Consider the following 25,534-nt stretch of genomic DNA (forward strand, 5'->3'; position numbering starts at 1 on the left):
GCAGATGTGAGCCCCTTGTAACACAGATACCAGCTGAGGTGCCCTGCTCTAAGAGATTGAAGTGAAATTGGTTCAAACTCCTATACCATGCGTGCTAGGGACCCTGCAGGCTTCCAAGGCTCTTTACAAATTTTCCTGAAGCTGACAGGATGGGGAGAGTAGTGTGGGTGGGATTATCCCCTCAAGTCATTCCTGGCTCTTCATTCTTGCCTGCAGTAAATGACATCAGTTTGTAAATCACTCTGGCCTTCCTGTCATCTCTGTGACACAGTGGCTCACCCACAGAACGAATACTCCAATCCCCTCACTCTTCTAAATATTCCTACCAGGATTCAGGATGTGGGGAGATTTTTACTGAAGTCCTGGGGTCAAGGAGTATGTACGTGTCAGGAGTGGGGGTGGAGGTGAGGAGATAGGGTGGTATATTACTCTCCATTGCTGCAAGCTAGATTCTTAAAATTGGATATTAGATCTGACTTCCAGTAATGAAGGAGCAGTTCCCATTAGACTAACCTCCCCACAGCTGACGATTATAAACTGAACAAAAATAACAACAAACTACCTGAAGGTATTGGACAGCAACAAAAAGCAGGCAGACATAGAAGGGAGTCTTTCCTTAGAAGAAGAAACGGACACTGGGTGAATTTCCTGCTTTTATGTTTTTCTGCCTGAGAGTAGGCTCCAGTCTGTGCCAGGCAGAGCAGCTGAAAGTCAGATAGAAAATCTGCAGTGTTACTGGCTTGAAGAACTAGAGGACATAATTTGGGGCAACTATAGCAGCTGGAGAGTGAGGAGGGAAATCTCAGAAAGGAAAGCATCAGAGAAGGGGAGCCACGAGTTCTGTGTATAGACTCTGCCCAAATCTGCAATGACTCCTGAGCCCATGCGTGGGCAGATTCTAAGCAGCTCAGCTCAGACTGAGAGAACTGAATAGAAATTTCTGCTGCTGCATGCAACTGAGGACACAAAGTTTGAAATGTGAATAGAGCCAAGTTAGCTCCCTGTTTAGAAAAAAGTTGGTGTTCTTCAGAGAAGCATAACAGAATCCAGAGTTCATACAACATAACTTTTGTAATATCTAATATTTCATCCCAAATTACTCAATATAGGGAGAAATAGGAAAAGGTGCCCATGTTCAAGAGAAAGGCAATCAATAGAGCTTCTCTCCAGGATGATATAGATGTGGAAATTAGCAGACAGGGATTTAAAAAGTTATAAAAATGCTCAGGGACACAAAGGAAAATATACTCACAATGAATAAAAAAGATAGGAAATCTCTGTACAGAAATAGAAGCTATAAAGGAAAGTCTAGAACTGAAAAATATCATGCCTGAGATAGCATTTGTGTTTTGGACTGCATTGCAGAATGGAGATGAGAGAAGAAAGAGCCAGTGAACTTGGAGACAGAGCAGTAGGAATTATTCAACCTGAAAGCAGAGAAAAAGAAGAGAGGGGAAAAAGGAACAGATACTCAGGGACCTTTGGACAACATCCAGAGATATTTGTATAGTATATAATAGTACATGTGTAATATATAATAGTATATGTGTAATTGGAGTCTCAGAGGAAGATGAGAGAGAATGGGGAAGAAAAACTATTCAAAGAAATAATGCTTAAAAACTCCCCAAATTTGGTGGAATATGTACATTTACAGATTCAAAAGGGAAGAAAAACCCTGTAAGACCCCAAACAGGACAAATGTAAAAGGAACCACACCATGGCATGTAATAGTCAAACATCTGGAAACCAAAGCTAAAGAGAACAATCTTAAAAGTAGCCAGAGAAAAATGAATGTCACATGGAAGGAAACAATGATGTGAAAATGACTGACTTCTCATCAGAAACAGTGGAGTTCAGAGACACTGGAATGGCATCTTTAAAGTGCTAATGAAAATATAAAAAGCTCTTAACTCATGATTCTGTATCTTTTAAGAATGAAGGCGAAATAAAGACATTTTCAGATGAATGAAAAATAGGTGAGAATTCACAGGAAGCAGACGTGACTACAGAAATGTTAAAGGAAGTTCTTTTTTTTTTTTTTTTTTTTAAATTTTTTTTTTTAAAGGAAGTTCTTTAGGATGGAGGAATACAATACCAGATAGGAACTCAAGTCTTTAGGAAGGATTGAAGAGGCTGTAAATGGTAAATATGTGGGAAGACATGAAAGACTAGTTTTTTCTTCCTAAATTAAAATATATATGACTATTTGAAGCAAACATTATTACATTGCATTTTGGAGTTTGTAACATATGCGGGTGTAATACATAGGACAACTATAGCGTAAAGGATGGGGGTTGGAGAAAAGACATTTTATGGTTGCAAGCTTCTTTTTTTAAAAAAGTTTATTTATTTGTTTATTTCTTATTGACTGTATTGGGTCTTTGTTGCTGTGTTGTGGCGAGCAGGGGCTACTCTTTGGTGCGGTGCATGGGCTTCTTATTGCAGTGGCTTCTCTTGTTGCACAGCATGGGCTCTAGGCACGCAGGCTTTAGTAGTTGTGGCATGTGGGCTTAGTAGTTGTGGCTCGTGGGCTCTAGAGCACAGGCTCAGTGGTTGTGGTGCACGAGCTTAGTTGTTCCATGGCATGTGGGATCTTCCTGAACCCATGTCTCCTGCAATGGCAGGCAGGTTCTTAACCACTGTGCCCCCAGGGAAGTCCCTGTAAGCTTCTTATATTTTATGTAAACTGATACAATATAACTATAAGAAGACTTTAAAGTATTAAGCATGTATATTGTAATCCCTAGAGCAGCCACTTAAAAAAAAATTGAGGCATAGCTAAGAAGCCAATAGATAAAATGGAATTCTAAAAGTACTAAGGTATTACAAAAGAAGACAGTAAAGGAGGAAAAGAGGAATAAAACAGAGGTGGAAACAGAAAACAGATAGCAAAATGATAGATGTAAATCTGCTCACATCAACAATTACATTAAATGTACATGGACTAAACACTACAGTTAAAAGAGATTGCCAGAATGGATACAAAAGCAAGACTAAATTATATGCTGTTGACAAGAGATGTACTTCCAGTAAAAAAGAAACAAATAAGCTAAAAGTAAATAGATGGAATAAAGGAATATCATCCAAATATGAGGGTGAGTCAAAAATTATCTGCACTCTGGCTGTAGAATTTATTTTAATTAACTTTTAGAAAAGACAAATATATCATTTTTTGACATAATCTCCTTGCTTTTCAATACACTTTGTCCATCTGTCAACAAGCTTATTCCCTCATTAAAAAATGTTATAGGCTGAGCTGCGAGCCACGAGTGCACCACTTCATCAGAAGTGAATCTTCATCCTCATAGGGCTGCTTTCAGGGACCCAAACAGGTGAAAGCTCGATGGTGCAAGATCAGGACTATAGGGAGGATGCTTTCACACCTCAAAATGAAGTTTTTGCAGAGTGTTGACAGCGTGGGCAGAAGTGCACAGATGAGCACACCCTCAGACCACAAAAAACAAATCACTGCATGCTGCTCTTCTTTTGTGCAGATCACAAGTGGGGCATCCATTTTTGCTTGCACTGCAGTGACAGATGAACTGTTGTAACATGTTCACAGCTGCACAGCAGTGACTGGAGAGACAGTGGCCTTGAACAGAAAGTGCTGGTAAGACAGTGCAGCCAACAGAAGTTTTAATATAACTGGAGTGTGGATAATTTTTGACTCACTCTCATAGTAAGTGTAAGAAGACTGGAAGTATTATAATACCAGCCAACAAAATAGATTTCCAGACAAAGGGTATTACCAGAGATAAGAGGGACTTTTCATAGTGATAAAATGATCAGTTCATCAGGAAGACATAGCAATCCATGTACCTAATAACAGAGCTTCAAAATACATGAAAAATTTTCATAGAGTTAAAGGGAGAATAAACAAATCCATAGTCATAGTTGGAGATTTTAACAATCTTCTCTAAGTAATTGATAGAACAACTAGACAGATCAATAAAGATGGAAGATCTGTGTAACATTATCAACTACCTCAACTCAACTGACATTTATGGAATACTGTACATAACAAGTACAGGGTGCAGATCCTTTTCAAATTCAAATAGTACTTCTCTAAGGTTGGCCATATGCTAGGACACAAAGCAAATCTCAATACATTCGAGAGGGTTTAAACAGTAGAAAGCCTAGTCTTTGATCACAGTGGAATTAAATTAGTAATAAATGATAATAAGATACTGAACAATAAGGAAAACTCCATAAACATTTGACAATTAAGTCACACACTTTTAAAGAACTTATGGAGACTTATGCTTTTGGCCAAGATGGAGTAATAGGGATCAGATTTATGCTCCAATCTTAAGCAATTAAAAAACAGACAAAATATAAGGAACAGTGGTTTTCAGACACTGAACCTCAGGTGGTGTAGACAGTGAGCCCCGAGAGAGGGCAGACAGAATGGGGTGAACCATGAGATTGTTCCAGCATAGGGCCTAATGAGAGTTTCTGGACTATAGCACAGGGATGAGAAACCCAGATGGGTCCTCATGACCTTCCTGAGTTTAGGAGACAGAGCTGGAGTCCAGGAAGGTCAAGGCAGCTAGAGTTCTCAGAATAGAGAACCAGAGATTAGAGAGCTTCCCAGAGAGAGAGAGAGCTCCAGAGTCTCTAGGAGGTTCTCTCAAAGTCTTCAGTGAAATACTGATCAGCACATGTGTATGAGGAAGCACCCCAAGACATGGAAAGAGGCACTCCAAAGGAACAGGATGAACAATTGCCAGAGCTCACCGGACCAAGAATACCTCATATTCCCATAAGCCAGAGTGGGAAATCCTTGTAATTCACAAGGGTATTGCCTCAGGAGTGGAGTAAAACAGCCCTAAATAAACGCTACTCTGGTTTCTCCTATCAGAGCATACAGACTATTCTGGTAAGAAGTGAACTGTTTCTAAATAATTTAATTGTGTCCCAGAACAAACCTCAAGGGTATTATAGGAATACAAGAATTTAAAAAAATCCACTAAGGTAAAATTCATTGTATCTTGCTTCCAAACAAAGATTACAAGGCATGTGAAAGAAGTAGAAAACCACTTGAACCACGATAAGATAAATCAATATATAGAAATATATCCAGAAATGGCACAGATGATACAATTAGTAAATAAGAATGTTAAACCAGCTGTTATAAATATGCCCGATATATGCAAAGAAGTGGAGAAAAGTGTGAGCATGTTAAGGAGAGACATGGAAGAAGAATCAAAATCAAACTCTAGAGGTGAAAAAAATGTTTCAATGAAAAATACGCTAGATGGAATTAATTGCAGATCATAAACTGTGAAAGAAAAGGTTAGCAAATTTGAAGACATAGAAACTATCTAAAATGCAACACAGAGAGTAAAAAGCTTGGGAAAAAATAAATATAGCATCAGTGAACTGTGAGACAACACGAAGCGTGCCCAATATACATGAAATTGGAGTTTTCAGAAGAAGGGAGAGCAGAAAAAGTTATTTAAGGAAATAATGGCTGGGACTTTCTAGGTGGCGCAGTGATTAAGAATCTGCCTGCTAATTCAGGGGACATGGGTTTGATCCCTGCCCTAGGAAGATACCACATGCCCTGGAGCAACTAAGCCCATGTGCCACAACAATTGAGCCTGTGCTCTAGAGCCTGTGAGCCACAACTGTTGAGCCCATGTGCCACAACTACTGAAGCCCATGCACCTAGAGCCCATGCTCCACAACAAGAGAGGCCACCACAATGAGGAGCCTATGCACCACAATGAAGAGTAGCCCCTGCTGGCTGCAACTAGAGAAAACCTGTGTGCAGCAACAAAGGCCCAACATAGCCAATAAAATAAGTAATTACTTAATTAATTAATTAATTAAAGGAAATAATGGCTTAAAGTTTTCCAGATTTGATGACAATAAGAAACCCATATATCCAAGAACCTCAATGCACGAGAAACATGAAGAAAAAGTTTACCGTGGTACATCATAATGGAATTTCTTATAATCAATGATAAAGACAAAAATCTTAAATGCAGCCAGAGAGGGAGAAAAAGACAAGTTACATATGGAGGAACAAAGATAAGAATGGCAGCAGACCTCTTATTGGAAATGATGCCAGAAGACAGTGGAGCAATATAGTTAAAGTCCCAAAGGAAAGCAAACAGATCACTGTCAACCCAGAATTTAAAACCCAGCCAAATATCTTTTTAAAAGAGAGGCAAGATACCATTTCAGACATTTAAAAGCTGAAGCAAATTGCGAGATTGGGATTGACATATGTATGCTATTGATACTATATATAAAATGGATAACTAATGAGAACCTACTGTATAGCACAGGGTACTCTGTGGTGACCTAAATGGGAAGGAAATCCAAAAAAGGGGGGATAATATATATATATATCTGGCTGGTTCACTTTGCTGTACAGTAGAAACTAACACAACATTGCAAAGCAACTATACTCCAGTAAAAATTAATTAAAAAAAAAAGCCGAAGCAATTCATTACCAGCAGACCTGCACTATAGGAATTGTTAAAGTTCTTGAGACAGAAGGAAAATGATTCCAGATAGAAATCTATATCTATGCAGAGGACTGGTGAGCACCAGACATGATAAATATGTGTGTAAATGTAAATACTTTTCTTTATTATTAAAAAACCACTGTAGGGACTTCCCTGGAGGTCCAGTGGTGGAGACTCCATGCTTCCACTGCAGGGGGCACAGGTTTGACCCCTGGTTGGGGAACTAAGATCCTGCAGGCTGCATGGCATGGCCAAAAAAAAAACAAACAAACTTTAAATCATGATTTATTTAAAGTAAAAATAATAACAATGTTTTGTGGAGTTTATAACATATGTAGGTGTATATGATAACATGCATAAACACTGAGATGGGAGGAATGGTGTACATTGTTGTTATGATTCTTATAAGGCAAGTGCTAATATTACTTGAAGGTAGACTGATAAGTTATAGATGTATGCTGTAAGCCTTAAAGCACAGGGTAATAAAATGAAGCAAAGATTTATGGTTAACCTAACAATGGGAGATAAAATGAAATAACAAAAGATACTCAATCCAAAAGAAGGCCAAACAAAATTAGGAAACAAGCAATGAGATAAGTGGAAAACAAATAGAGAATTTAAACCCAAACCATGTCAGTAATGGATAAAATGGTTTAAATGTCCATTTAAAAGACAAAGTTTGTTAGGTTGGATAAAAAGGCAAGACCCAATTATAAATGCCCACAAGATTCTTTAAATGAAAAGACACCAAAGATTAAATGTAAAAGGATGGAAGAAGATAGACCATACTAATAGTAATTTAAAAAAAAACCTAGAATGGCCATATTAATGTCAGACAAAGTGGATTTCAGAGCAAAGAATATTAGCAGGGATAAAGAGAGTCATCGTATAATGGTAAAGGGGTCAGTTCATCAAAGGATATAACACTAGGTACTTAATATTAGGTGTGTAAACATTAGGGGCATAAATATGTATACACCTAATAAGAGAGCTTTAAAATACATGAAGCAAAACCAATAGAACTGCATGGAGAAATAATCATATCCACAGTTATAGTTGGAGTTTTGAACACCCTTTTCTCAGTAATCAATAGATCAAGTAGACAGAAAATCAGTAATGGTGTAGAAGACAACACTATCACCCAACTTGGCCTAATTGACATTGATAGAACACTCCATGTAACAGCAGCAGAATACACATTCTTTTCAAGTGTACATGGAATGTTTACCAAGATAGATCGTATTCTAGGCCATAAAACAAGGCTCAGTAAATTTAAAAGGATTGAATTTATTCCAAGTATATTCTCTAGTGATGATAGGATTAAATTAAAAATCAATAACAGATACCCCAAATATTTGGAAACTAAACAGCACACTTGTAAATAACCTCCAGTCCAGGGAGAAACTGATAGGGATATTAGAAAATATTTGAACCAAATGTAAATGAAAACAGAGCATATAAAATTTTGTGGAATATAGCTAGAGCAGTTCTCAGATGGTAATTTATAGCACTAATGCCAATATTAATAAAGAAGAAAATTTCAAATCAGAGATCTTAACTTCCACTTTAAGACATTCAAAAAAAAAAAAGCAAATTCAACCCAAAGTAAGCAAAAGAAGGGAGATAAAGATAAGAGCAGAAATAATTGAAATAGAAAGCAGATAAACAGTAGAGAAAAATTCGTGAAGCCAAAAGCTGGTTCTTTGTGATCAATGAAAGTGATAAACCTTTAGCCACTCATCAGGAATAAAAGAGAAAAGATACAAATTACCAATATTAGGAATGACAAGTGACTTAATTACAAATTCTAAAAATATTAAGAGAGTACTAAGTTAATTTATGATTAACTTTCTGTCAAGGAATTCTACAACTTAGATGACCTGGATAAATCCCTTGAGAGATTCAAACAATAAAACCTCCGTCACAAAATTAGATAACCCCAAAAGCCTTGTCTCTATTAAAGAAACTGAATTCATAGTTACAAGCCTTCCCATACAGAAAACTCCAGGCTGCAAAACTTCACTAGTGAATTTTATCAAACATTCAAGAAAGAAACAGTACAATTTGTTATGGGTTGAATTATGTCTCTCTCAAAATTTGTATTTTGAAGTCCTAACCCCAGTGCCTCAGAATGTGTCTTTGGAGATAGGAACTTTATAGAGATAATCAAGTTAAAACAAAGTCTTTAGGATGGACCCTAATTCAGTATGACTTATGTCTTCATAAAAAGGGAATATGGGAATATTTGGAGACAGACAGGCGTAGAAGGAGAACACCATGTGAGCATGAAGACAGCCATCTACACATCAAGAAGAGAGATCAGATCCTTCCCTCACAGCCCTTAGAAGGAGCCAATCCTGCTTTGATTTCTGACTTTTGGCTTCCAAAACCATGAGACAATACATATCTATTGTTTAAACCACCCAGTTGGTGGTACTTCATTACAGCAGCCCTAGAAAATTAATACACAATTCTATTCAAACTCTTCCAGAAAATCAAAGAGGAGGAAACACTTCCCAACTTGTTCTATGAGGCCACCATTACCCTGATACCAAACCAAGAAAAGAAAGTGATAGACCAGTATCTCTCATGAATATAGATGTAATGTAAAAATTTTAAATAAAATTAAGCAAGTCAATCCACTATTTATTATTTATTTATTTATTTATATTATTTATGATGTCATGACCAAGTAGGATCTGTCTCAGGAATGCAACTTTAGCTTAATCTTTGAAAATCAATTAATATAATCTAGCCTATTGATGAACTATAAAAGAAGAGCCATATGATGATCATCTCAGGAGGTACAGAAAGAGTGTGTGACGATACCTAGCTTTCATTCCTGATAAACGCTTTCAACAGACTAGAAATAGAAGAGAATTTTCTTAAACTGTTTAGGAGCATTTATGAGAACATTACCTCTAGCATCTCAGTTAACTGTGTAAAAGACTGACTGCTTTCCCCATAAGGTCAGGAACAAGGCAGAAGTGTTCACTCACACTGTGTCTATTCAGTGTTGTTGTGGAGATTCTAGCTGGTGCAATAAGGCAAGAAAAAGAAATAAAAGGTATCTGTATTGGAAAGGAGGAAGTGAAATTGCTTTTGTTCATGTACATGATTGTCTATGTAGACAATTCTACTGAATCTACAAAAAAAACCTTCTAGAACTAATAGTTTAGCAAGTTTGCAGAATTCAAGGTCAATATACAAAAATTAATTGTATTTCTACATGCCAGAAAAGAAGAACCTGAAATTAAAAAATTTTGAATACTGTTTACAGTATCATCAAAACATGAAATTATTAAGGATAAATTTGATAAAAGATAAGGCAAGATTTTTTCATCAAAAAACTATAAACCATTGCTTAGAGCAATTAAAGACCTGAATAAAAGGAGAAATATATCCTGTTCATGCATCAGAAGGCTCAATATTTTTTTAAATTAATTAATTAATTAATTAATTGGCTGCATAGGGTCTTTGTTGCTGCACGTGGGCCTTCTCTAGTTGCAGGGAGCAGGGACTACTCTTCGTTGTGGTGTGCAGGCTTCTCATTGTGGTGGCTTCTCTTGTTTTGGAGCACAGGCTCTAGGTGCATGGGCTTCAGTAGTTGTGGCACACAGGCTCAGTAGTTGTGGCTCATGGGCTCTAGAGCTCAGGCTCAGTAGTTGTGGCACACAGGCTCAGTAGTTGTGGCTCATGGGCTCTAGAGCTCAGGCTCAGTAGTTGTAGCTCGTGGGCTTAGTTGCTCCAAAGCACGTGGGATCTTCCTGGACCAGGGATCGAACCCATGTTCTCTGCATTGGCAGGCGGATTCTTAACCACTGCACCACCAGGGAAGCCCCTCAATATTGTTAAGACACCTCCCCAGGTTGGTCTGTGGATTCAACGCAATTACAGCCCTTGAACACATACACCCTGGAGGATTCCCAAAGCTTTTGCAGGTAAATGGCCTGGTGAAGGCTTGGGCACTGGCTGCCCAGGCTTTTGCTAAGCTGCGCGAGCCTGGCAGCGGTCTCTAGAATGATATCCTGGGGCAGCAGGGGCTGTCAAGGATGGACAGGAGGCCAGGAGCTGGGGCTGAACTGCGAGGGTCCAAGAGGCAGGAGCTGGCAGGACGGGGCCAAACAGGAGGCAAAGATCACGCAGAAGTCTGACAGCTATTATCTCTAGGTGATGGGATGATGGCTGATTCTTACTTTCTTTGTGTTTCTCTGGGGGTTTTTTTGAAAAATTTTCTCGCAGAAGACACTTATCTCCAGTGTAATCAGGGAAACAATACTGTTGTTGGTTCCTATGGGGTTTTACTTTTTGCACCTTTGTATAATTTGAGTATTTTTTATGGAAATTATATTTGTTTTATAATAAAAAACAAAAGGCAGGCAGGTAGGCAGAAAGAACATGACCAGTGGCTGAAGCGAGAGGTCTTGAGAGACTGTTAGGAACTCTTGGTGGGGCCGCAACTCTGTAACCAGGACACAGAAACTGCAGTAAACGTGGCACGAGCAAGTGACTGCACCACATTTCACTTGTCCTGTTCCTTCTAAATCTGACTTCTGTTGGACACATAGAAATGTCTGCAGTTAATACATCAATCTTAGCACATTTGACAGAAGACTTAACTCCTTAATTCCATGAAGGCAGATTGGGCTCTCTAATTACTTAATTGAAAAAAGGTACACACTTCAAGCTGCTGCGGTGTTTGGGAATTAATCTTTAAAACCTGACAGTGAACATTAAATTCAATTAGGGAGAGCGATTAGCAAAGATTCTTCTCTCCCTCACCCTGGGTACTTTGAGAAGTGGCTGACTAGTCTGCATTGATTCTGATGCTATCGCTGTGTATATATCAACCAGGAGAGCCAAGCACGCATTTTTCACTTCGGAGGGGAGTTATCGGGCAATTTATGGGTTGGTGGATTTACGTAAACACGTTACCACGGCTGATTCAGGAGGCCGTGGCCAGCAATTCAGACCTCTCTGGTTGCTGCTCTTGGCCTTGGGGTCACAGGGTTCAAGGTCTCTTCTTTCTTTTGTCTTTGATTAGAACTATGATCCACACCCCCTCCTCCCACCTTCTCCTCCCGCTTCCCCAACACCTGGCTGATAGCAGGTACCCAAGAAATGTTTGTTGAATGAATGATTAAATGGGTGAGTTTAGTAGATGGGGACATTTGGGCATCGTTGCTTTAGAGCACATTCATTTTCTAACCCTCTCTTTGCCTCCTTCTATGGGAAATACAATATAGTGTTCACAGCTCCCTTCCCCCAACCCTGCCCCCTCCCTCCATTCCCAGGACTGACCACCCTCTCCATGCATATTTTTATAGTCTTACTACAAGTACACAAAGAAACATGATAGAGTTTTGCTTCATGTGTGTTTTGAAAATTGTGGTGAAATACACGTAGGATTTACCAGTGTAGCCGTTTTTAAGTGTGGGTTCAGCAGTGTTAAGTACATTCACGTTGTTGTGCAACCGTCATCACCATCCGTCTGCAGAACTCTTCATCTTGCAAAACTGAAACTCTGTCCCCATTAAAAAAGTCTCCATTTCGCCCTCCCCGCAGTCCCTGGTAACCATGGTTCTACTTTCTACCTCTGTGATTTTTGACTGCTCTAGGAACCTCGTATATGTGGAATTATACTTTTTGTCTTTTCGTGACTAGCTTATTTCACTTAGCGTGATGTCTTCAAGGTTTATGTGGTGGGATATGTCAGAATTTCATTTCTTCTTAAGACAGTAATATTCCATTGTGTGTGTATACATGTGAAATATATATATATATATCACATTTTGTTTATCCATTTATCCATCAATGGACACATGGGTTGCTTCCACATTTTGACTGTTTTGACTAATGCAGTTATGAACATTGGGGTACAAATATCTCTTTGAGGCCCTGGTTTTAATTTTTTGAGCATATATACACAAGTGGAATTGCTGGATCATATTGTAATTCTATGTTTAATTTTTTGGGTTCTGCTATGCTGTTTTCCCTAGTAGCTGGACCGTTTTGCATTCTCACCAACAATGTACAAAGGCTCTGATTTCTCCACATCCTCGCCAACACTTGTTAGCTTCCTCTCTCTCTCTCCTTTTTTTTTTGATAGAAGCCATTTTAATGGGTGTGAGGTGGTGTTTCATGTGTTTTTTAAAATTCACACGGCATCATAGTGCATAGATGCAGCCTGTCGTGTGTATTCAGTATTATCTTTTCACTGTTTAGTCATGTTAACCCTGTAGATCTAGTTCACTAATTTTACTTTTTTTTTCTATTACAGTCGTACTTATACATAGTTTTGAAAAAGCAGCAGTTCCCTGTGTTCTGCCTTTCTACCATGAATTCCCACTTCACTTTGAAGTCTCCTGGCTGTTTCCTCTGTTATTTCTGTTCCTATTTCTAAATGTAAATGCTGCTATTTTTTGCTTTTCAGTCTGAAACCCCAGCTGTTGACCCCTAATAAGGAAGAAAGGAACGGAGCTCTCTTAACATCCTGTGAAGGCTACTCTTGACCTCTTGTTTTCTTAATCTCAGACATTTACATATGCCTGGAAAATATGCTTTCAGAACTCTGATCCTATGCATTTTGAGAACCTTCAGGATGTGGCAGGGTGAATTTTCTCATCTTGAAAGGGGAGGTTATCTCTCACATCCAGTTTGTGGATATGTGTGGATACGCTTTGGGTTTACTCTTATTAAGGAAATAAGACAGGGTCAGGGAATCCTGCTGTTAAGAACCGCCTGCACTACAGGCCTCCAGAAGCACAGCCTCCGGCACCGCGGCTCCTGCTGTGCGCCAGCCACGGTGCGGCATGCCAGCCACGGTGCGGCATGCTAGCCACGGTGAGGCATGCCAGCCCTTGCTCATCCTCACTGCTGCCCTTGGGGGGGGCTCTTCTTCTTCTTCTTTTTTAAAAAAATAAACTTATTTATTTATTTATTGGCTGTGTTGGGTCTTCATTGCTGTGTGCGGGCTTTCTCTAGTTGCGGAGAGCGGGGGCTTCTCTTTGTTGTGGTGCACAGGCCTCTCATCGCGGTGGCTTCTCTTGTTGCCGAGCATGGGCTCTAGGTGCGTGGGCTTCAGTAGTCGTAGCACGTGGGCTCAATAGTTGTGATGCACGGGCATAGTAGCTCTGCGGTATGTGGGATCTTCCAGGACCAGAGCTCGAACCCGTGTCTCCTGCATTGGCAGGCGGATTCTAAACCTCTGTGCCACCAGGGAAGCCCAAGGAATGGGGCTCTTCTTATCCCCATTTTATGGAGGAGGAGACTGAGGCTCAGAGAAACCAAGCTTCTCAGCCAGGTCACACGACCAACTGGCAAGCAGCAGCATCGCACTGCAGGTGCCTTGCTGCTTCTTGTGTTCAGTCCTCGGACTCACTTCAGGTGGTGGGTGAGAGCATCCCCTTCTTCCTTTAGTGACACCAGGGGGGACACTAGCACTGCTGAGCACCTGCTTGTGCCAGGCCCTGGGCCAACCTGGTCGGGCTCCTCACTTGCTGTCCTTTCCCCGGGGCTCGTGGTGGTCAGCGGAGTTTCCTGGGAGAGCTGGTGGGAAGCCGAATGCAGCTCTTTTATGCACGAGTGATTCTGGCTCTAGGAACGTACGATTCTCTACTTGAGGGCTTAAAAACACATTTCAGAGGTCATTACGTGTACATAGGGCTTTCTGCCACGAGCCTCGCTCCCTGTGGAAAGCAGGGGGAGAGTGAGGGACGGTACCTTCTCTCCCAGAAAGAAAGGACAGCTTGCCCCTCAGGCAGAGATCTGCTCTTTGCCCGGTTGCAAGCACAGGTGTGGCAGGCTCTCTTTTGGATCTTTGTCTTAAAGCAGGACCTGTGCAGGTAGCCTGGCCTGGTGCAGCGTCCACGGTGGGGCTCAGAAAGTCCTTTCTTGGAGGACACATGTCAGAGGTGCAGGGGAGACTGGGCTGGAACTTTTTGGTGGCGAGCAGATGTGAAGCAGGTGTGAAGGGCTGGGCAGGTGAGCGGCAGAACACAGGACATGTGTTTCCTTGTGGGCTCCCTTAACCCCCGGAAAAAATTTTGGGGAAGTCTCCCCCTTGACTTGCCAGTCCCAAGGCCTTATTTCATTTCCCCAAAGAGAAGTTTAACACCTAGATATTGTTTTGATGGTAAAATATTGGGAATCTAGTTCCACGTGGGAGCCTTTTTCCCCATGCGGAGGGGCCAAGCTGAGCCCCCGAGATCAGGCCCCTGTTTGTGACATTGGCGCTGTGTTTGCCTCGTAGGTGTGGAACGCCGTGGACTCGGGGAGCTGCTTGCAGACCTACTCCCTGCACAGCGAGGCGGTGCGGGCCGCCCGGTGGTCCCCCTGTGGCCGGTGCATCCTCAGCGGTGGCTTCGACTTCGCCCTGCACCTAACAGACCTCGAAACAGGTGTGTTTCTCTGTATCGTTCCCCCAAGGTGCCCCCTCCTCTGAGCTGGCAGCTTTCTCACTGGGGAAGCTTCGGCGGCGGCGGGGGGGGGGGTCCTGCAGCCACAAGCTGCAGATGGTTTCAGGGCAGAGGCAGATGGGATCAGGGTAGACTCATGAGCGGCAAGTGTGTTTCCAGGCTGTTTGCCTGAAACCGAGACTCTCCATGGAGGGTTCGCAGTGGGCCTCTGCCAACCCGCCCGGAGGACAGAGCTCCAAGGTTGTCTCAGCCCCAGGTTGTGGGGCTGGGTAAAGAGGTGGCTTTTTAATCAACTTCTGACATGCAATTTGTACTGAAATAGATTTGGCTTTATCACAGTGTCCTTTGGTTGGAATCAGTTTAGAATTCCTGTCAATTCATTATTGTTGAAAGGCTGTAAGGGATGATTCCAGCTCATAAGGAAAGTCTGCGAATGAGTTCTGCTTTCATGCCCACACTGAAAAGGCATTTGGGTGAGATGGATTCGTGCTGGCTAAATCCTAAGGGGGCTCTTGACAAGCAGGGCGAGAAGGAGAGAGAAGTCAGTGGAAGGAACTTTCCATTCCCTGGTGCTCCTATGCGGCAGGCGCTGTGAGCAGGAATCTGGCTGCAGCCCCCGAGTGGTGGCCTGTCTGTGGTTTCCGGGTGAGGACAGAGCCAGTGAGCGTGGACCTGGGTTCCGGCCTTGCCCCTGAGTCCCCAGGCCAGCTGCCCTCAGTGCCCACGTTGCCTTTTCCTCCCTGGGTTCCTCCTGGGTCACTTTTCTGCTGGGCACCACTGCCAGGGCCAGAAGGGGAGGCCTGGGTTCACGCCGGTCCTTGAGCCCTCGGGCAGCCCCTGCCCACCTGGCCCAGCCACAGTGGCGCTGGGGTCCGTGCCTTTCCCAGAGCCCAGCAACCAGGGGATGGTCACTCCGGGTGGGGTCTGACCGCCTGGCTCCGTGCCACAGCTTGGATGCAGTGCGTTTGTTCCTCACCCCGAGTGTCCTCCTCTCTTGCTGGGTCGCCGAGGGGCGGCCCTGCAGGCACCTTGCAGCTCCTCTGACCGGGCCCCGTGTGCTGCCGGTGAGGGTGGTGACTGGGCTGATGGCTGCGTCAGCGGCAGGTGCTGTGCCACGGGCTTTGTGCACGACCTGTCAGTCCTGCCAGCCATTATCTCCCCGTTTCACAGATGACGAGACTGAGACTCCAAGGGGCAAGTGACTGGCTCAGGGCCTCCCAGTGCTGCAAGGCAGGCGGGGGTTTGGAGCCACGTCTGTGCGGCTGCAAACGCCGTGCCCTTTCCACAGTGCAGAGTGTACGGTGTTCTTCTTCACAACAAAGGCTGTGATCATCCTGTGAGCCCCTCGGGGCCGAGAGGGAGCCGAGGCTCAGGGGGTTTGGTGCCACTTGGTGGTGGTGACAGTTGGGTCAGTGACGACAGCAGCAGGTACTGTCACTGAGCACCTACTGTGTGCAAGGGCTTCCTCTGCAGCCTTCCATATGGGGTCTCATTGAGCCCCACTCACCCCTCAAGACTGGCACCACCAGAATCCCCTTGTCACACCCTGGCCCAGAGGCACAATCAGGAAGCGGCCAAGCCAGGACGCACACAGGTCTGCCAGGCTCTGAAGCCGGCAGCCTGACTGTTATGCTTTGTTACCTGTGTGTCCAGGAAGCCATGCTCGGTATTGGAGACACAGAGGTAAGTAAGTCCCAGGATCCACCCTGGAGAAGCTCATGTCTGCTGGGGGAGATGGAAGTGCAGAGAGTCCCAGGGTACAGCGATGGAGCGAGATATAGGAACTGCAAGGATATCTAGACTGGAAGATCAAGGAAGACTTCCTGGAGGAAGTGGGACCCAAGCTGAGGCAGAGAATTGGAATTAGGGGACAGAGAATCAGGATGGAGGGGGGCTGGTGAGGGGAGGGAAGTAGGTTCTCAGCAGATGGAACGAGGATGCAGTTGTCATAGGAACATGAACCACATGGTGTATGTGGAAATGTGGGGTGCAGGGAGCTGGGGGAGGTGAGTCTGGAGCTGCAGGAATGGGGCTCAGGTTCTGTGCCCTTCCTGGCCTGTGGGGTGCGTGTTCTGCAGGCACCACTCCCCAGTCCAGTGTCGCTGAGCACCCAGGCGTACCTGTGCCACCTGCCCAAAAGCGGAGAAGGGATGCTTTTCACATGCTGGTGATGCTGTCAGGTTAATCGAATACAAGTTCATTTGATGACATTAATGGGTTCCTAGCGGCCCTTTGTCATGATCTATCTTCTCAATCAACAGATGTTAAACAGACACTGCCATTGTGTGTGTGTGTCTGTGTGTGTGAGTGAGTGAGTGTGGGGGGTTCTGACATTTTCAGACAGTTAGACATTCCTCTCGCCTGACCAGTTAGGGACTGCCACAGCAGGTGGCAGTAGGGGGCCACTGCTGAGTTTGGAGCAGGAGAGAATCATGGCTCGATTTGCACTCTGGGCAGGGCTCCCTGACGGCGGGTTTGGGGGTGACCTGAAGCCGGGTGGGGAGCTGCAGGAGGCGTCGTGGCAGCCCTGCCCAGCTGGTGGTAGAAGTCACCGGAGGGCACATTGCCTGGCCCGGGGCCAGCTGCTCCTTCAGCTGTGGTGTGTTGGGTGGGACGGGGAAGGCACGGCCCTGCCCTTTGGGCTTCGCTGACCACTCGGGGCGGCGAAGGGGCACTTTTCCCCTCCACCCCTCTGCTGGGAATGGGCTCACCACCTGGTTCACCTATTGAAGGCCCACTTTCATTCATTCAGCAATTGCTTATTGAGCACCAGCTGTGTACAGGGCCTGCCATGGTGAGCGTGCCGGATGGCCTTTGTACCTTGGGGGTGAGGGGCCACAGGTTTGGCCTTACCCTTGGGGAAGCCCTCCAGCCCCTGGACGGGGCCTCTCCCGCTGAGGGGTTGCTGGTTTCTGTGTCCATCCCCCCACCTAGCGTGGGAGCCCCTTGAGGATGGGGCCTGTTGTGGTGGACTTTGTGTCTCCGTCACCTGACCAGGGCTGGCTCGGAGCACACGTGCGGATGAGGCAGGGCTGAGGTGGCGCTTGCCGGGCGGGGGGTGAGCTCGTCAGGGGCTGCTGGGGCGGGGCGGGGCTTCACGCATGCCCACGCCTCGTCCCTGCGCCCCACCCCGGCCCCGGGTGTGCAGGGTGCTCTGTGTGCAGCCCCTGTGGCTCTCGGCCTCGCTTGACTTACCCTGTCCTCTCTCGTCACTGCGCCTCATCTTCCTTTCCACTTGATCTGCCTCTTTCCGCCCTGGGTGATTTGGCTTTTTCATTTCACTCTAATTAGAACTCCCTGCCAGGAGAAGGCAGCGCAGGGCGTTCTCACCGCAGCGCTCTGGGAATTAGTCACTCGGTGCCCATTGTCGTTAATGGGAATTTGGCGCCAAGGCCATTTATCCTGGTGTCCTCAATCAATACAGTTAAAAATCTGTGGATTCTAAGACGTCAATACCCGGCCTGAAATATGGGGGGCCAGCAACATTTTATCTCGTTAATTTATGGTTCTGACGGGCTGTTGGCTTATAGAACAACCATGAATCAACACTTAAATAAAATCTGCTCACAGATTAATTATTTTCGGTGTTCTCGTTTCGGTCTGTAATCTTCCTAACAAAACGTCTCTGGTGCATTAGGCTGAGGCGGCCTCGGGGAACGCTGGTCGACTCCACCAGGACCCGAGTGTTGCCTGCTTCATGAGTCAGCTGTCCGGCAAACCAAATCAGCCCGTCTCCTCAAAAGCCCCCGAAGAGCTGCAGCTTGCTCAGTGCTAAGTGGTACTGGTTTCTTGCAGATTTCAGCTCCCCCGCGCCAGGCCGTCACCCCCAGCCTGTCACCCCCAGCCTGGCTGTTAAGGGCTCGGAGAGATGCAGGGCCTCGTACTTTGCATTTGTTGGCTGCAAAGGAGATGATCCTTTCCCTGGAGCCCCCAGGGCCCTGGATGGGCAGGGCACCCTGTCCTCCTTCCAGTACCCAGTCAGCTTTCCTGATGTGTGTCCAGCCTATTGGGGCATCCAGGCAGTGCCACCCGGTCCCAGTTCCCAGATGCTGGCAGCAGCACAGCGCTGTAGAAGGAGCTTGCATGGGGTGCAAACACAGCTCTTCCACCTACCCAAGTTAGGTGTCCTTCGGAAAGGTTCCTTTACCTCTGTTTCCGCATCTGTGAAATGGGTAGCAGTGCCCAGAGGTTGGGATTGTTGAGGGGAACAGCTGAGGCAACGTATAGAGAGTGCCTGTTGCATGATGGGCACTCAGTAAAGGCTGCCTTTCCCTTCCTCTGTCCCTGCCCCACAAAGCCCTTCAGAAGGTAGGAAATCATGGCCTTGTTCCTCTGAGCATCCAGAGAGCCCCAGTTGCTGGGCTATTTCCCCCAATGGGGCAGCTTTGGTGGCTTAGTTCCAAAAGCCCCCAAAGATCCTCCCCCCACCCCCCAAGCTGGCTTACTAGTGTGGCTCTTGATCCCACGTGTGGGTCTGGTGGCAGACTGTCAGGAAGACCACCTTTCAGGGTCTCCCAGCTTCTCCTCCATCTTTCGCTTCTCCATGACAGGATGGCCCGGGTAGGGTAGCGGCTCCCTCCTTGTGATGAGACAGCAGCCTTGCTGTCCCCAGCCCCTGCCTGGCTCCTCCTGCTCTGGGGTCCCTGTGTCTTTGGGCGGGGGTCATGGTGTGTGGGCATGAGTGGCCGACCGGGACTGGACCCATCAGTGATCATTGCTCTTGTTTTCCAAGAAGTGTCCTCTGGGGCCTCCCTTGTTTTTGCATCATGACTGGGGCCTCCATCACAGAAACACCACAAGGGGAAGGGGAATGACAAATTGGCTGAGTAGGGGCTCACCGTGGGCCAGGCAGTGGCCGTGCAGCCCTGCTTCTCGGCACCCTGCCTGGCCTGTATCATGCTGAAAAGAGGGACTTCCCTGGTGGTCCAGTGGTTAAGACTCTGTGGTCTCAATGCAGGGGGCGCAGGTTTGATCCCTGGTCGGGGGACTAAGGTCCCACATGCCACGCAGCATGACAAATAAATAAATAAATAAAATATTAAAAAAAGCGCTGAAATGAATAAGTGGATGTTAGGCCCTCTGCTTATTGCATATTTAGTCTCCATGCTAACCTATGAGGGGAGTGTTTTTATCCCCATTTCGTTGACTCAGAAACTGAGGCTTGGAGGGTTTGATGGCTTGCAGTGACAGAGCTGGGGTTCGGCTCCGGCCCATGTGACTGGCAGAGGCTTTGGCTGTTGAAGGACAGGAGTGGGTGCTCTCAGCCACGTCTGTTTCTGGGCTGCGGACAAACAGTTTGCTTAAGCTGACTCTGGGGGAGCCCGCTGGGCTCTCGCTTGGGCAGCTGGCTCGCCACCGGCCGAGGATACCTCAGGGCCTCTGGGAAGAAAGCACGCCCGGACTGATCTCGACTGATCCCTCTGGTTAAGTGATTGGCTGAAGGATGCTCCTCCGGCTATCGACAGCTGCCGTTCCAGTGGGAGAAATGTTTGCCCTGACGATTTTAAAACACTTGGCAGAGGAAGGGTGAGAAGCGTCCAAATTAAGAGCCTGGAGAAGAGTGTCAGGGGCTCACTCGACTTTGGAGAAGTGGCTGCAGGGGGAGCTCCTTGCTGGGCTAAAGCCTTCAGAGGTGCCGCTGCGCCCCTCCCCCCCCCACGACCCCGGGTCTCCCGGGAGGTGGGGGTGAGAGGGGCCTGGACTTCTTCAGGCTTAGGCTTTTGAGCACCATGACTGTTTTCTGGAACATCTCAGAGGGACCCGGTTAGGTGTCCTTCATGCACCCATGGGGAGCAGGAAGGTTTTCCCGCCAGCGGGCACGCATGTGGAGCTCCCGAGGGTGCGGGCACGTCACGTGCCATGGTTCCTTTGGTCCTAGAGGTTTTACTACTAGATCCAGACTCGGAGGCTGCACGGAGCTCCGTGCCCCAGTGAGTTCTGAGGTCCCCGGGCCCCGTGGTGGTCCCAGGCTGCCGCCCTTCCAGTGCCTTCTTGCCCCGTGAGCAGCTGCCCGCCCTCCCATCCTCCCTCCCACGGATGCAGGCAGGACCCCACAGACTCCTCTGCCTTTCCCGGTCAGCTACACAGAGGGGTCCCGCTTCCTCCTAAGCTCACTCCTTCACCAGCGCCCCTTTCCCAGCCCACCTGTAAACGAGTCTGTTCTCAAGGCTGTGCCCTTTTGACCCCGGGCACCCATCCCTGTTCCCACCCACCGTCTTCTCTTCTGCTCTGAGGAGTATTTCTCTCCAGTCCCAACCCTGATTTCTCCCCCTCTTTCCATACGGCTTTGGGGCGAGAAACTGACCCTAGTTATGGATATTAAGTCAGAGGTGAGCAAGCTTGAGTAAAGCCCCTGCCAGCCCCGTATCTCACGAGGTCCTTCCATGCCTGTCTTGTCATCCGCCTCTTGTTAAGCTCGTGCCAGCCCTCTGGATAAATCAAAGGTGGTTTTTAGTCAGTGGCGCGATTTCATTCATCACCATTATCGCACAGCGGTGATGTTTTTATCTCTGTGTGTGTTTCATTGCGATGGCCCTGCAGTTTGGCTCCCTTTGTAGGTACGACAACCTCCGTTGACTGACCCTAAACACCGTCACAGCTGGTTCGTTGTCCCAGTGATGACCTCCAAGTCCCAGAAAACCAACTTAAGTTATATCTTTGGGATGCACACGGCTTGTAAGTTGAGAATTTTTTTTTTTTTAATTTTGGAAAAGTCAACCTTGTCTAGTTAATTAAATGCAGTGGCCAAACTTGACATGAGAGAAATTACAACAACAGCTGCTACTGTTCCTTCTGTGACTACTGCTGCTGCTGCAGCTACTGTCTGTCGGGCCTGTCATTTGTCTGGGGCTTGATGTCTTACGTGCATTCATTCTAATTCTCGCAACAACCTCTGAAGGTAAGATTTATTATCCTGATTTCAGGTCTTAGGAGCCCACGGATCAGAGAGGCTTGCTGGCCGATCCCAGGGCCGCTAGCTTATCCACAGGAAGTGGGTGGATGCGGGCCTGTCTGACTGGCCTGGACCCTCCCCAGGACTCTGCCCGGCGTGCCAAGATGGCCCTTGTTTCTGACTCACAGAGTTTGATTTGAAAGTTAGGAAGTGCCTTTTCTCGTTAACTTTGACTCAGGGTGGTTAAATTTACAGCTGGCTGAATACTTCCCAGAGGATGAGTGTAACGATATTGATTTTAGCGGAATGAGTCATATGCCTCCTGCCTGGGAACACGAGCTCAATCACCACCAGCCGACAGCAGCAGCCGACCCGTCGTCAGTGTCTCCCCTACCCGCTCCCGAGCCTGTGATGTGCACGCTGAGCCCGGGAGAAGGAAAGGTCATGAATCGCTTGTGGGCGGGCGGGCAGGCGAGGCGGGGTGCAGCCTGCTGGGCTCCAGGGTCACACGGGTCCAGCCTGTGTCCCAGCGTGGCCGCCTCGTGTGGCCCTGGATGAGTCCTCACGTCTCCGGGCTCCCATTCCGCCCGCTCCCCCCCCACCCCACCCCGCCCCCTGCTGCAAAATGGAGCAGCTACCCCTCCCACGCAGGGTTGTAGCATCACATGAGCAAGCCCCAGGCAGGCCTGGAGGTGACAGGCGCCCTCTCCTTGGAGAGGAGGGTACTAGCTTCCCTGCTCTTTCTTGGGGACCCGTCCTTGGGTTTCATCTGACCAGTGTCAAGGGCCTATTACGTGCCGGGAACTGGGCTGGGGGCCAGACATGCTGAGGGGTAGAGGAGGGCCCTCGTGACGATAGGGCCCCACAGGGTGGGCATTAGAGTGGACAGGCAGTATCGCCCGGCCACGCGGGCGGTCACCTCGGGGAGTTCAGTGTCTCCACCTGAGAACGAAGGGGGCCCCCGAGGGGGAGCCCGGCCAGCGTTACCGGCAACCTTATGGTCGCAACATTGGTGATGGCGCAGTGGCGGCAAGAGTCGTGTCAAGAGAACAAGTAGAGTGTCTGCAGTCTGTTTTAAACATGTTTTTGCTTTAACAGAGACTTATAGTTTCTTTGTATCATTATTGATTCAAGGAGGAAGAGAAGTGATTTTTCCTAACTCCCAGAGGGTCTGAACGGCTCTTTTATACGGGTAGGATTCATTAGAACAAGATCAGTAAAGTCAGTGTTAGTGGATTAAATATTTTAAAACCCGGTTTCTTATAAGCAGCATACAGTGAATACATGGAATTTCCCATAACAAACATGTAAACAAGCCAGATAAGTCTCGCGGTTAAAGGTTATATACAACCAACCATCGTGCTCAAAGTAGCGTGGCCCAGGAGGGCATGAGATGAACAAGCTACTCCATTTATGGGAAGTTACAGAGTAGGAGCACATCTGACAGCAAAGGCCCTCCACCTCCAGTGTGGCTGTCACCGTCAAGACAGTTTCGAATGACTATTCGCCAGTCTCTATCCGCATCTCTTTAACGAAATGTAAAGGCCAGCCCAGGGCGCTGTATTCTCATAGTCTCAGAACAAGAACTCAACGTCAATAATCTCTCAAGTTTCCTGCTGTTAAAAATTCATATCCCTTGGTTTTAGCTTTCAGTGTAACTAAGGATGAATTCAATAATTTGAGGTTTAGGTTTTTCCAGCTGTAAGAGCTCCTCTTTGTTGTTTGTGGTCTGCCAGGCCCTAGGAATGCTTTCCTTTTTCTGCTTGGAGCCCTCCTGACAGATACGTGTTTATGAGGGCGTGCGACACGGTAGTGAAGGGACCTGCCTGAGGTCGCGCCACTGGAAGTGACGGTGGGGGACCCCAGTGAGACCCGGGTCTGTGTGACCCTCAACCCCTCTGCTGTATCACCTCCTGCTTGGAACAGGTTGCTGGGTGACCATGGCTGGGGTCCTGACTTCTGAGCTACAGTCTTGCCCGAAACCTCCTTACCTAGTGTTTCCCATTCGGTATCTGCAAGCGTATTCAAAAATTGAAAAATCTTTGAGTTCTGCTCCCTTTTGACAAAGAAATACAGTAAAGGCCTAGTTATTACAAGTAAAAGTAGGAAAAAGATATAAATTACAGCTTGTCTTCTAACTGAAACATTTGAGTATTTAAAAGACATAGATTCTCTCTCAGCCTCTTTAGGGGGTTGGGGATGAACACCATAGTCAGAAATACATTTTTTTCAGCAAAAAAGTTCAGTCATTATCTTTTAGCAACTCGACTTTCACTTTTCCTCTCATCTTTCTTCCCCATTGTTGGCAAGACTGTTATCACTGCACTTTTGGAATAAGCATGGCTAATTCACTGCCTTTCCTGAAATAAGCGTATGGTTATATGCTATGGTCCAAGAAACAGGGGCGATTTTTTTCTCCAGGCAGATGGCGTTTGTTTTCCCTCTTGGACTTAAGGGTTGGCAGTGAGTCCAAACGAGCAAGAAGTCGGCATCAGGCACGGCTGTTTCTGTCTGGAGAGACGGCTTCCGGCCCGCCAGGCTCTGCTCCGGCGTGGGGGCTGCAGCCGTGTCTGCGCTCCTTTTCCACTGAGGGCACGCGATGGTAGTCCCCCTGCCCCCACGTGGGTCTGCCGGCCCCTTGGCTGGAGCGAGGCGCCTGTGGCCAGGGCCGCCGGCACGAAGCCCATCTCTGGGGCACACAGCACCACACAGGCGGGCGGCCCCTGCTCCACCCGCCCTGGGAGGGGGGCTTGCGAACCAAGCGTATCACGCTTGGTTTCTGACCACCAGCTGTAGCAGGAAAGGTGAGGAAGGGTTTGGGTTCTAGACGAGTTTCAGGAAAGGAAAAGACGAGTAAAAACAAGGAATGCCAGGTTTCCAACTAGATTAATTCCTCGTGAAGCGAGTTTTTGGTTTAGCTGAGCATGTTGCTTGCCTCTAGACCCAATGAGAGGGACATAGCACTCAGAACACTGCAAGTCTGCTCATCTTCCTCATGCTTTTTTATTAAAAAAATTTTGTTTTTTTTTTTGGCTGCATTGGGTCTTCATTGCTGCACATGGGCTTTCTCTAGTTGCAGAGAGCAGGGGCTACTCTTCATTGTGGCGTGCGGCCTTCTCATTGCCGTGGCTTCTCGTGTTGCACAGCACAGGCTCTAGGGTGCTTGGGCTTCGGTAGTTGTGGCTCACGGGCTCTAGAGGGCAGGCTCAGTGGTTGTGGCGCACAGGCTTAGTTGCTCCACGGCACGTGGGATCTTCCCGGACCAGGGATTGAACCCATGTCCCCTGCATTGGCAGGCGGATTCTTAATCCTTGTGCTACCAGGGAAGTCCCCTGATGCTTTTTTAGAAGAGTTCTTTATGTATTAGAAAAACAGTATTATGACAGCACTATTAGTGTAATTTAAGAAGTTATCCTACTACCCCTAGAACAACTCATTTCCTGTGGGTGAATCACAGCTTTCCCATCTTCGTTCACGTCAGTCCTTCTTGAATAGTCTTGTAATTCAAGCACAGGCATCAAGTGTTGTGCCTCTTGCCAGAGTGCTGTTTGTAACCCCTGTTGCTCATGCCTTTTCAGCATCCCACCAGGCAGAGAGCCACATTTGCCTTAAGCTGCTCTCCTCTGGTTGGACAGCTAGGCTGCTGTTCATAGTCCCTTCACCATAATCCGTGTACCATCCAAACTGGCCAGCTCTTGACAGCATTGCCGTGACATAGGATGACTGTGGAAATCTTTGCGTGTTGC

General features: G+C 46.6%; 1 protein-coding gene across 4 annotated transcripts in view; it reads left to right on the forward strand.

Moving 5' to 3' along the window:
* WDR25 (WD repeat domain 25) overlaps nucleotides 1-25,534 on the forward strand; it is a 142,289-nt gene that overhangs the window by 66,131 nt on the left and 50,624 nt on the right. For all 4 annotated transcript variants that reach the window (XM_057731836.1, XM_057731837.1, XM_057731838.1 and 1 more), the window contains one exon: nucleotides 14,731-14,878. In XM_057731836.1, the coding sequence (XP_057587819.1) occupies nucleotides 14,731-14,878 (148 nt within the window). The remainder of the gene's footprint in view (nucleotides 1-14,730; nucleotides 14,879-25,534) is intronic.

Source organism: Hippopotamus amphibius, chromosome 4 (assembly GCF_030028045.1).
Source record: "Hippopotamus amphibius kiboko isolate mHipAmp2 chromosome 4, mHipAmp2.hap2, whole genome shotgun sequence".
Lineage (NCBI taxonomy): Eukaryota > Metazoa > Chordata > Mammalia > Artiodactyla > Hippopotamidae > Hippopotamus > Hippopotamus amphibius.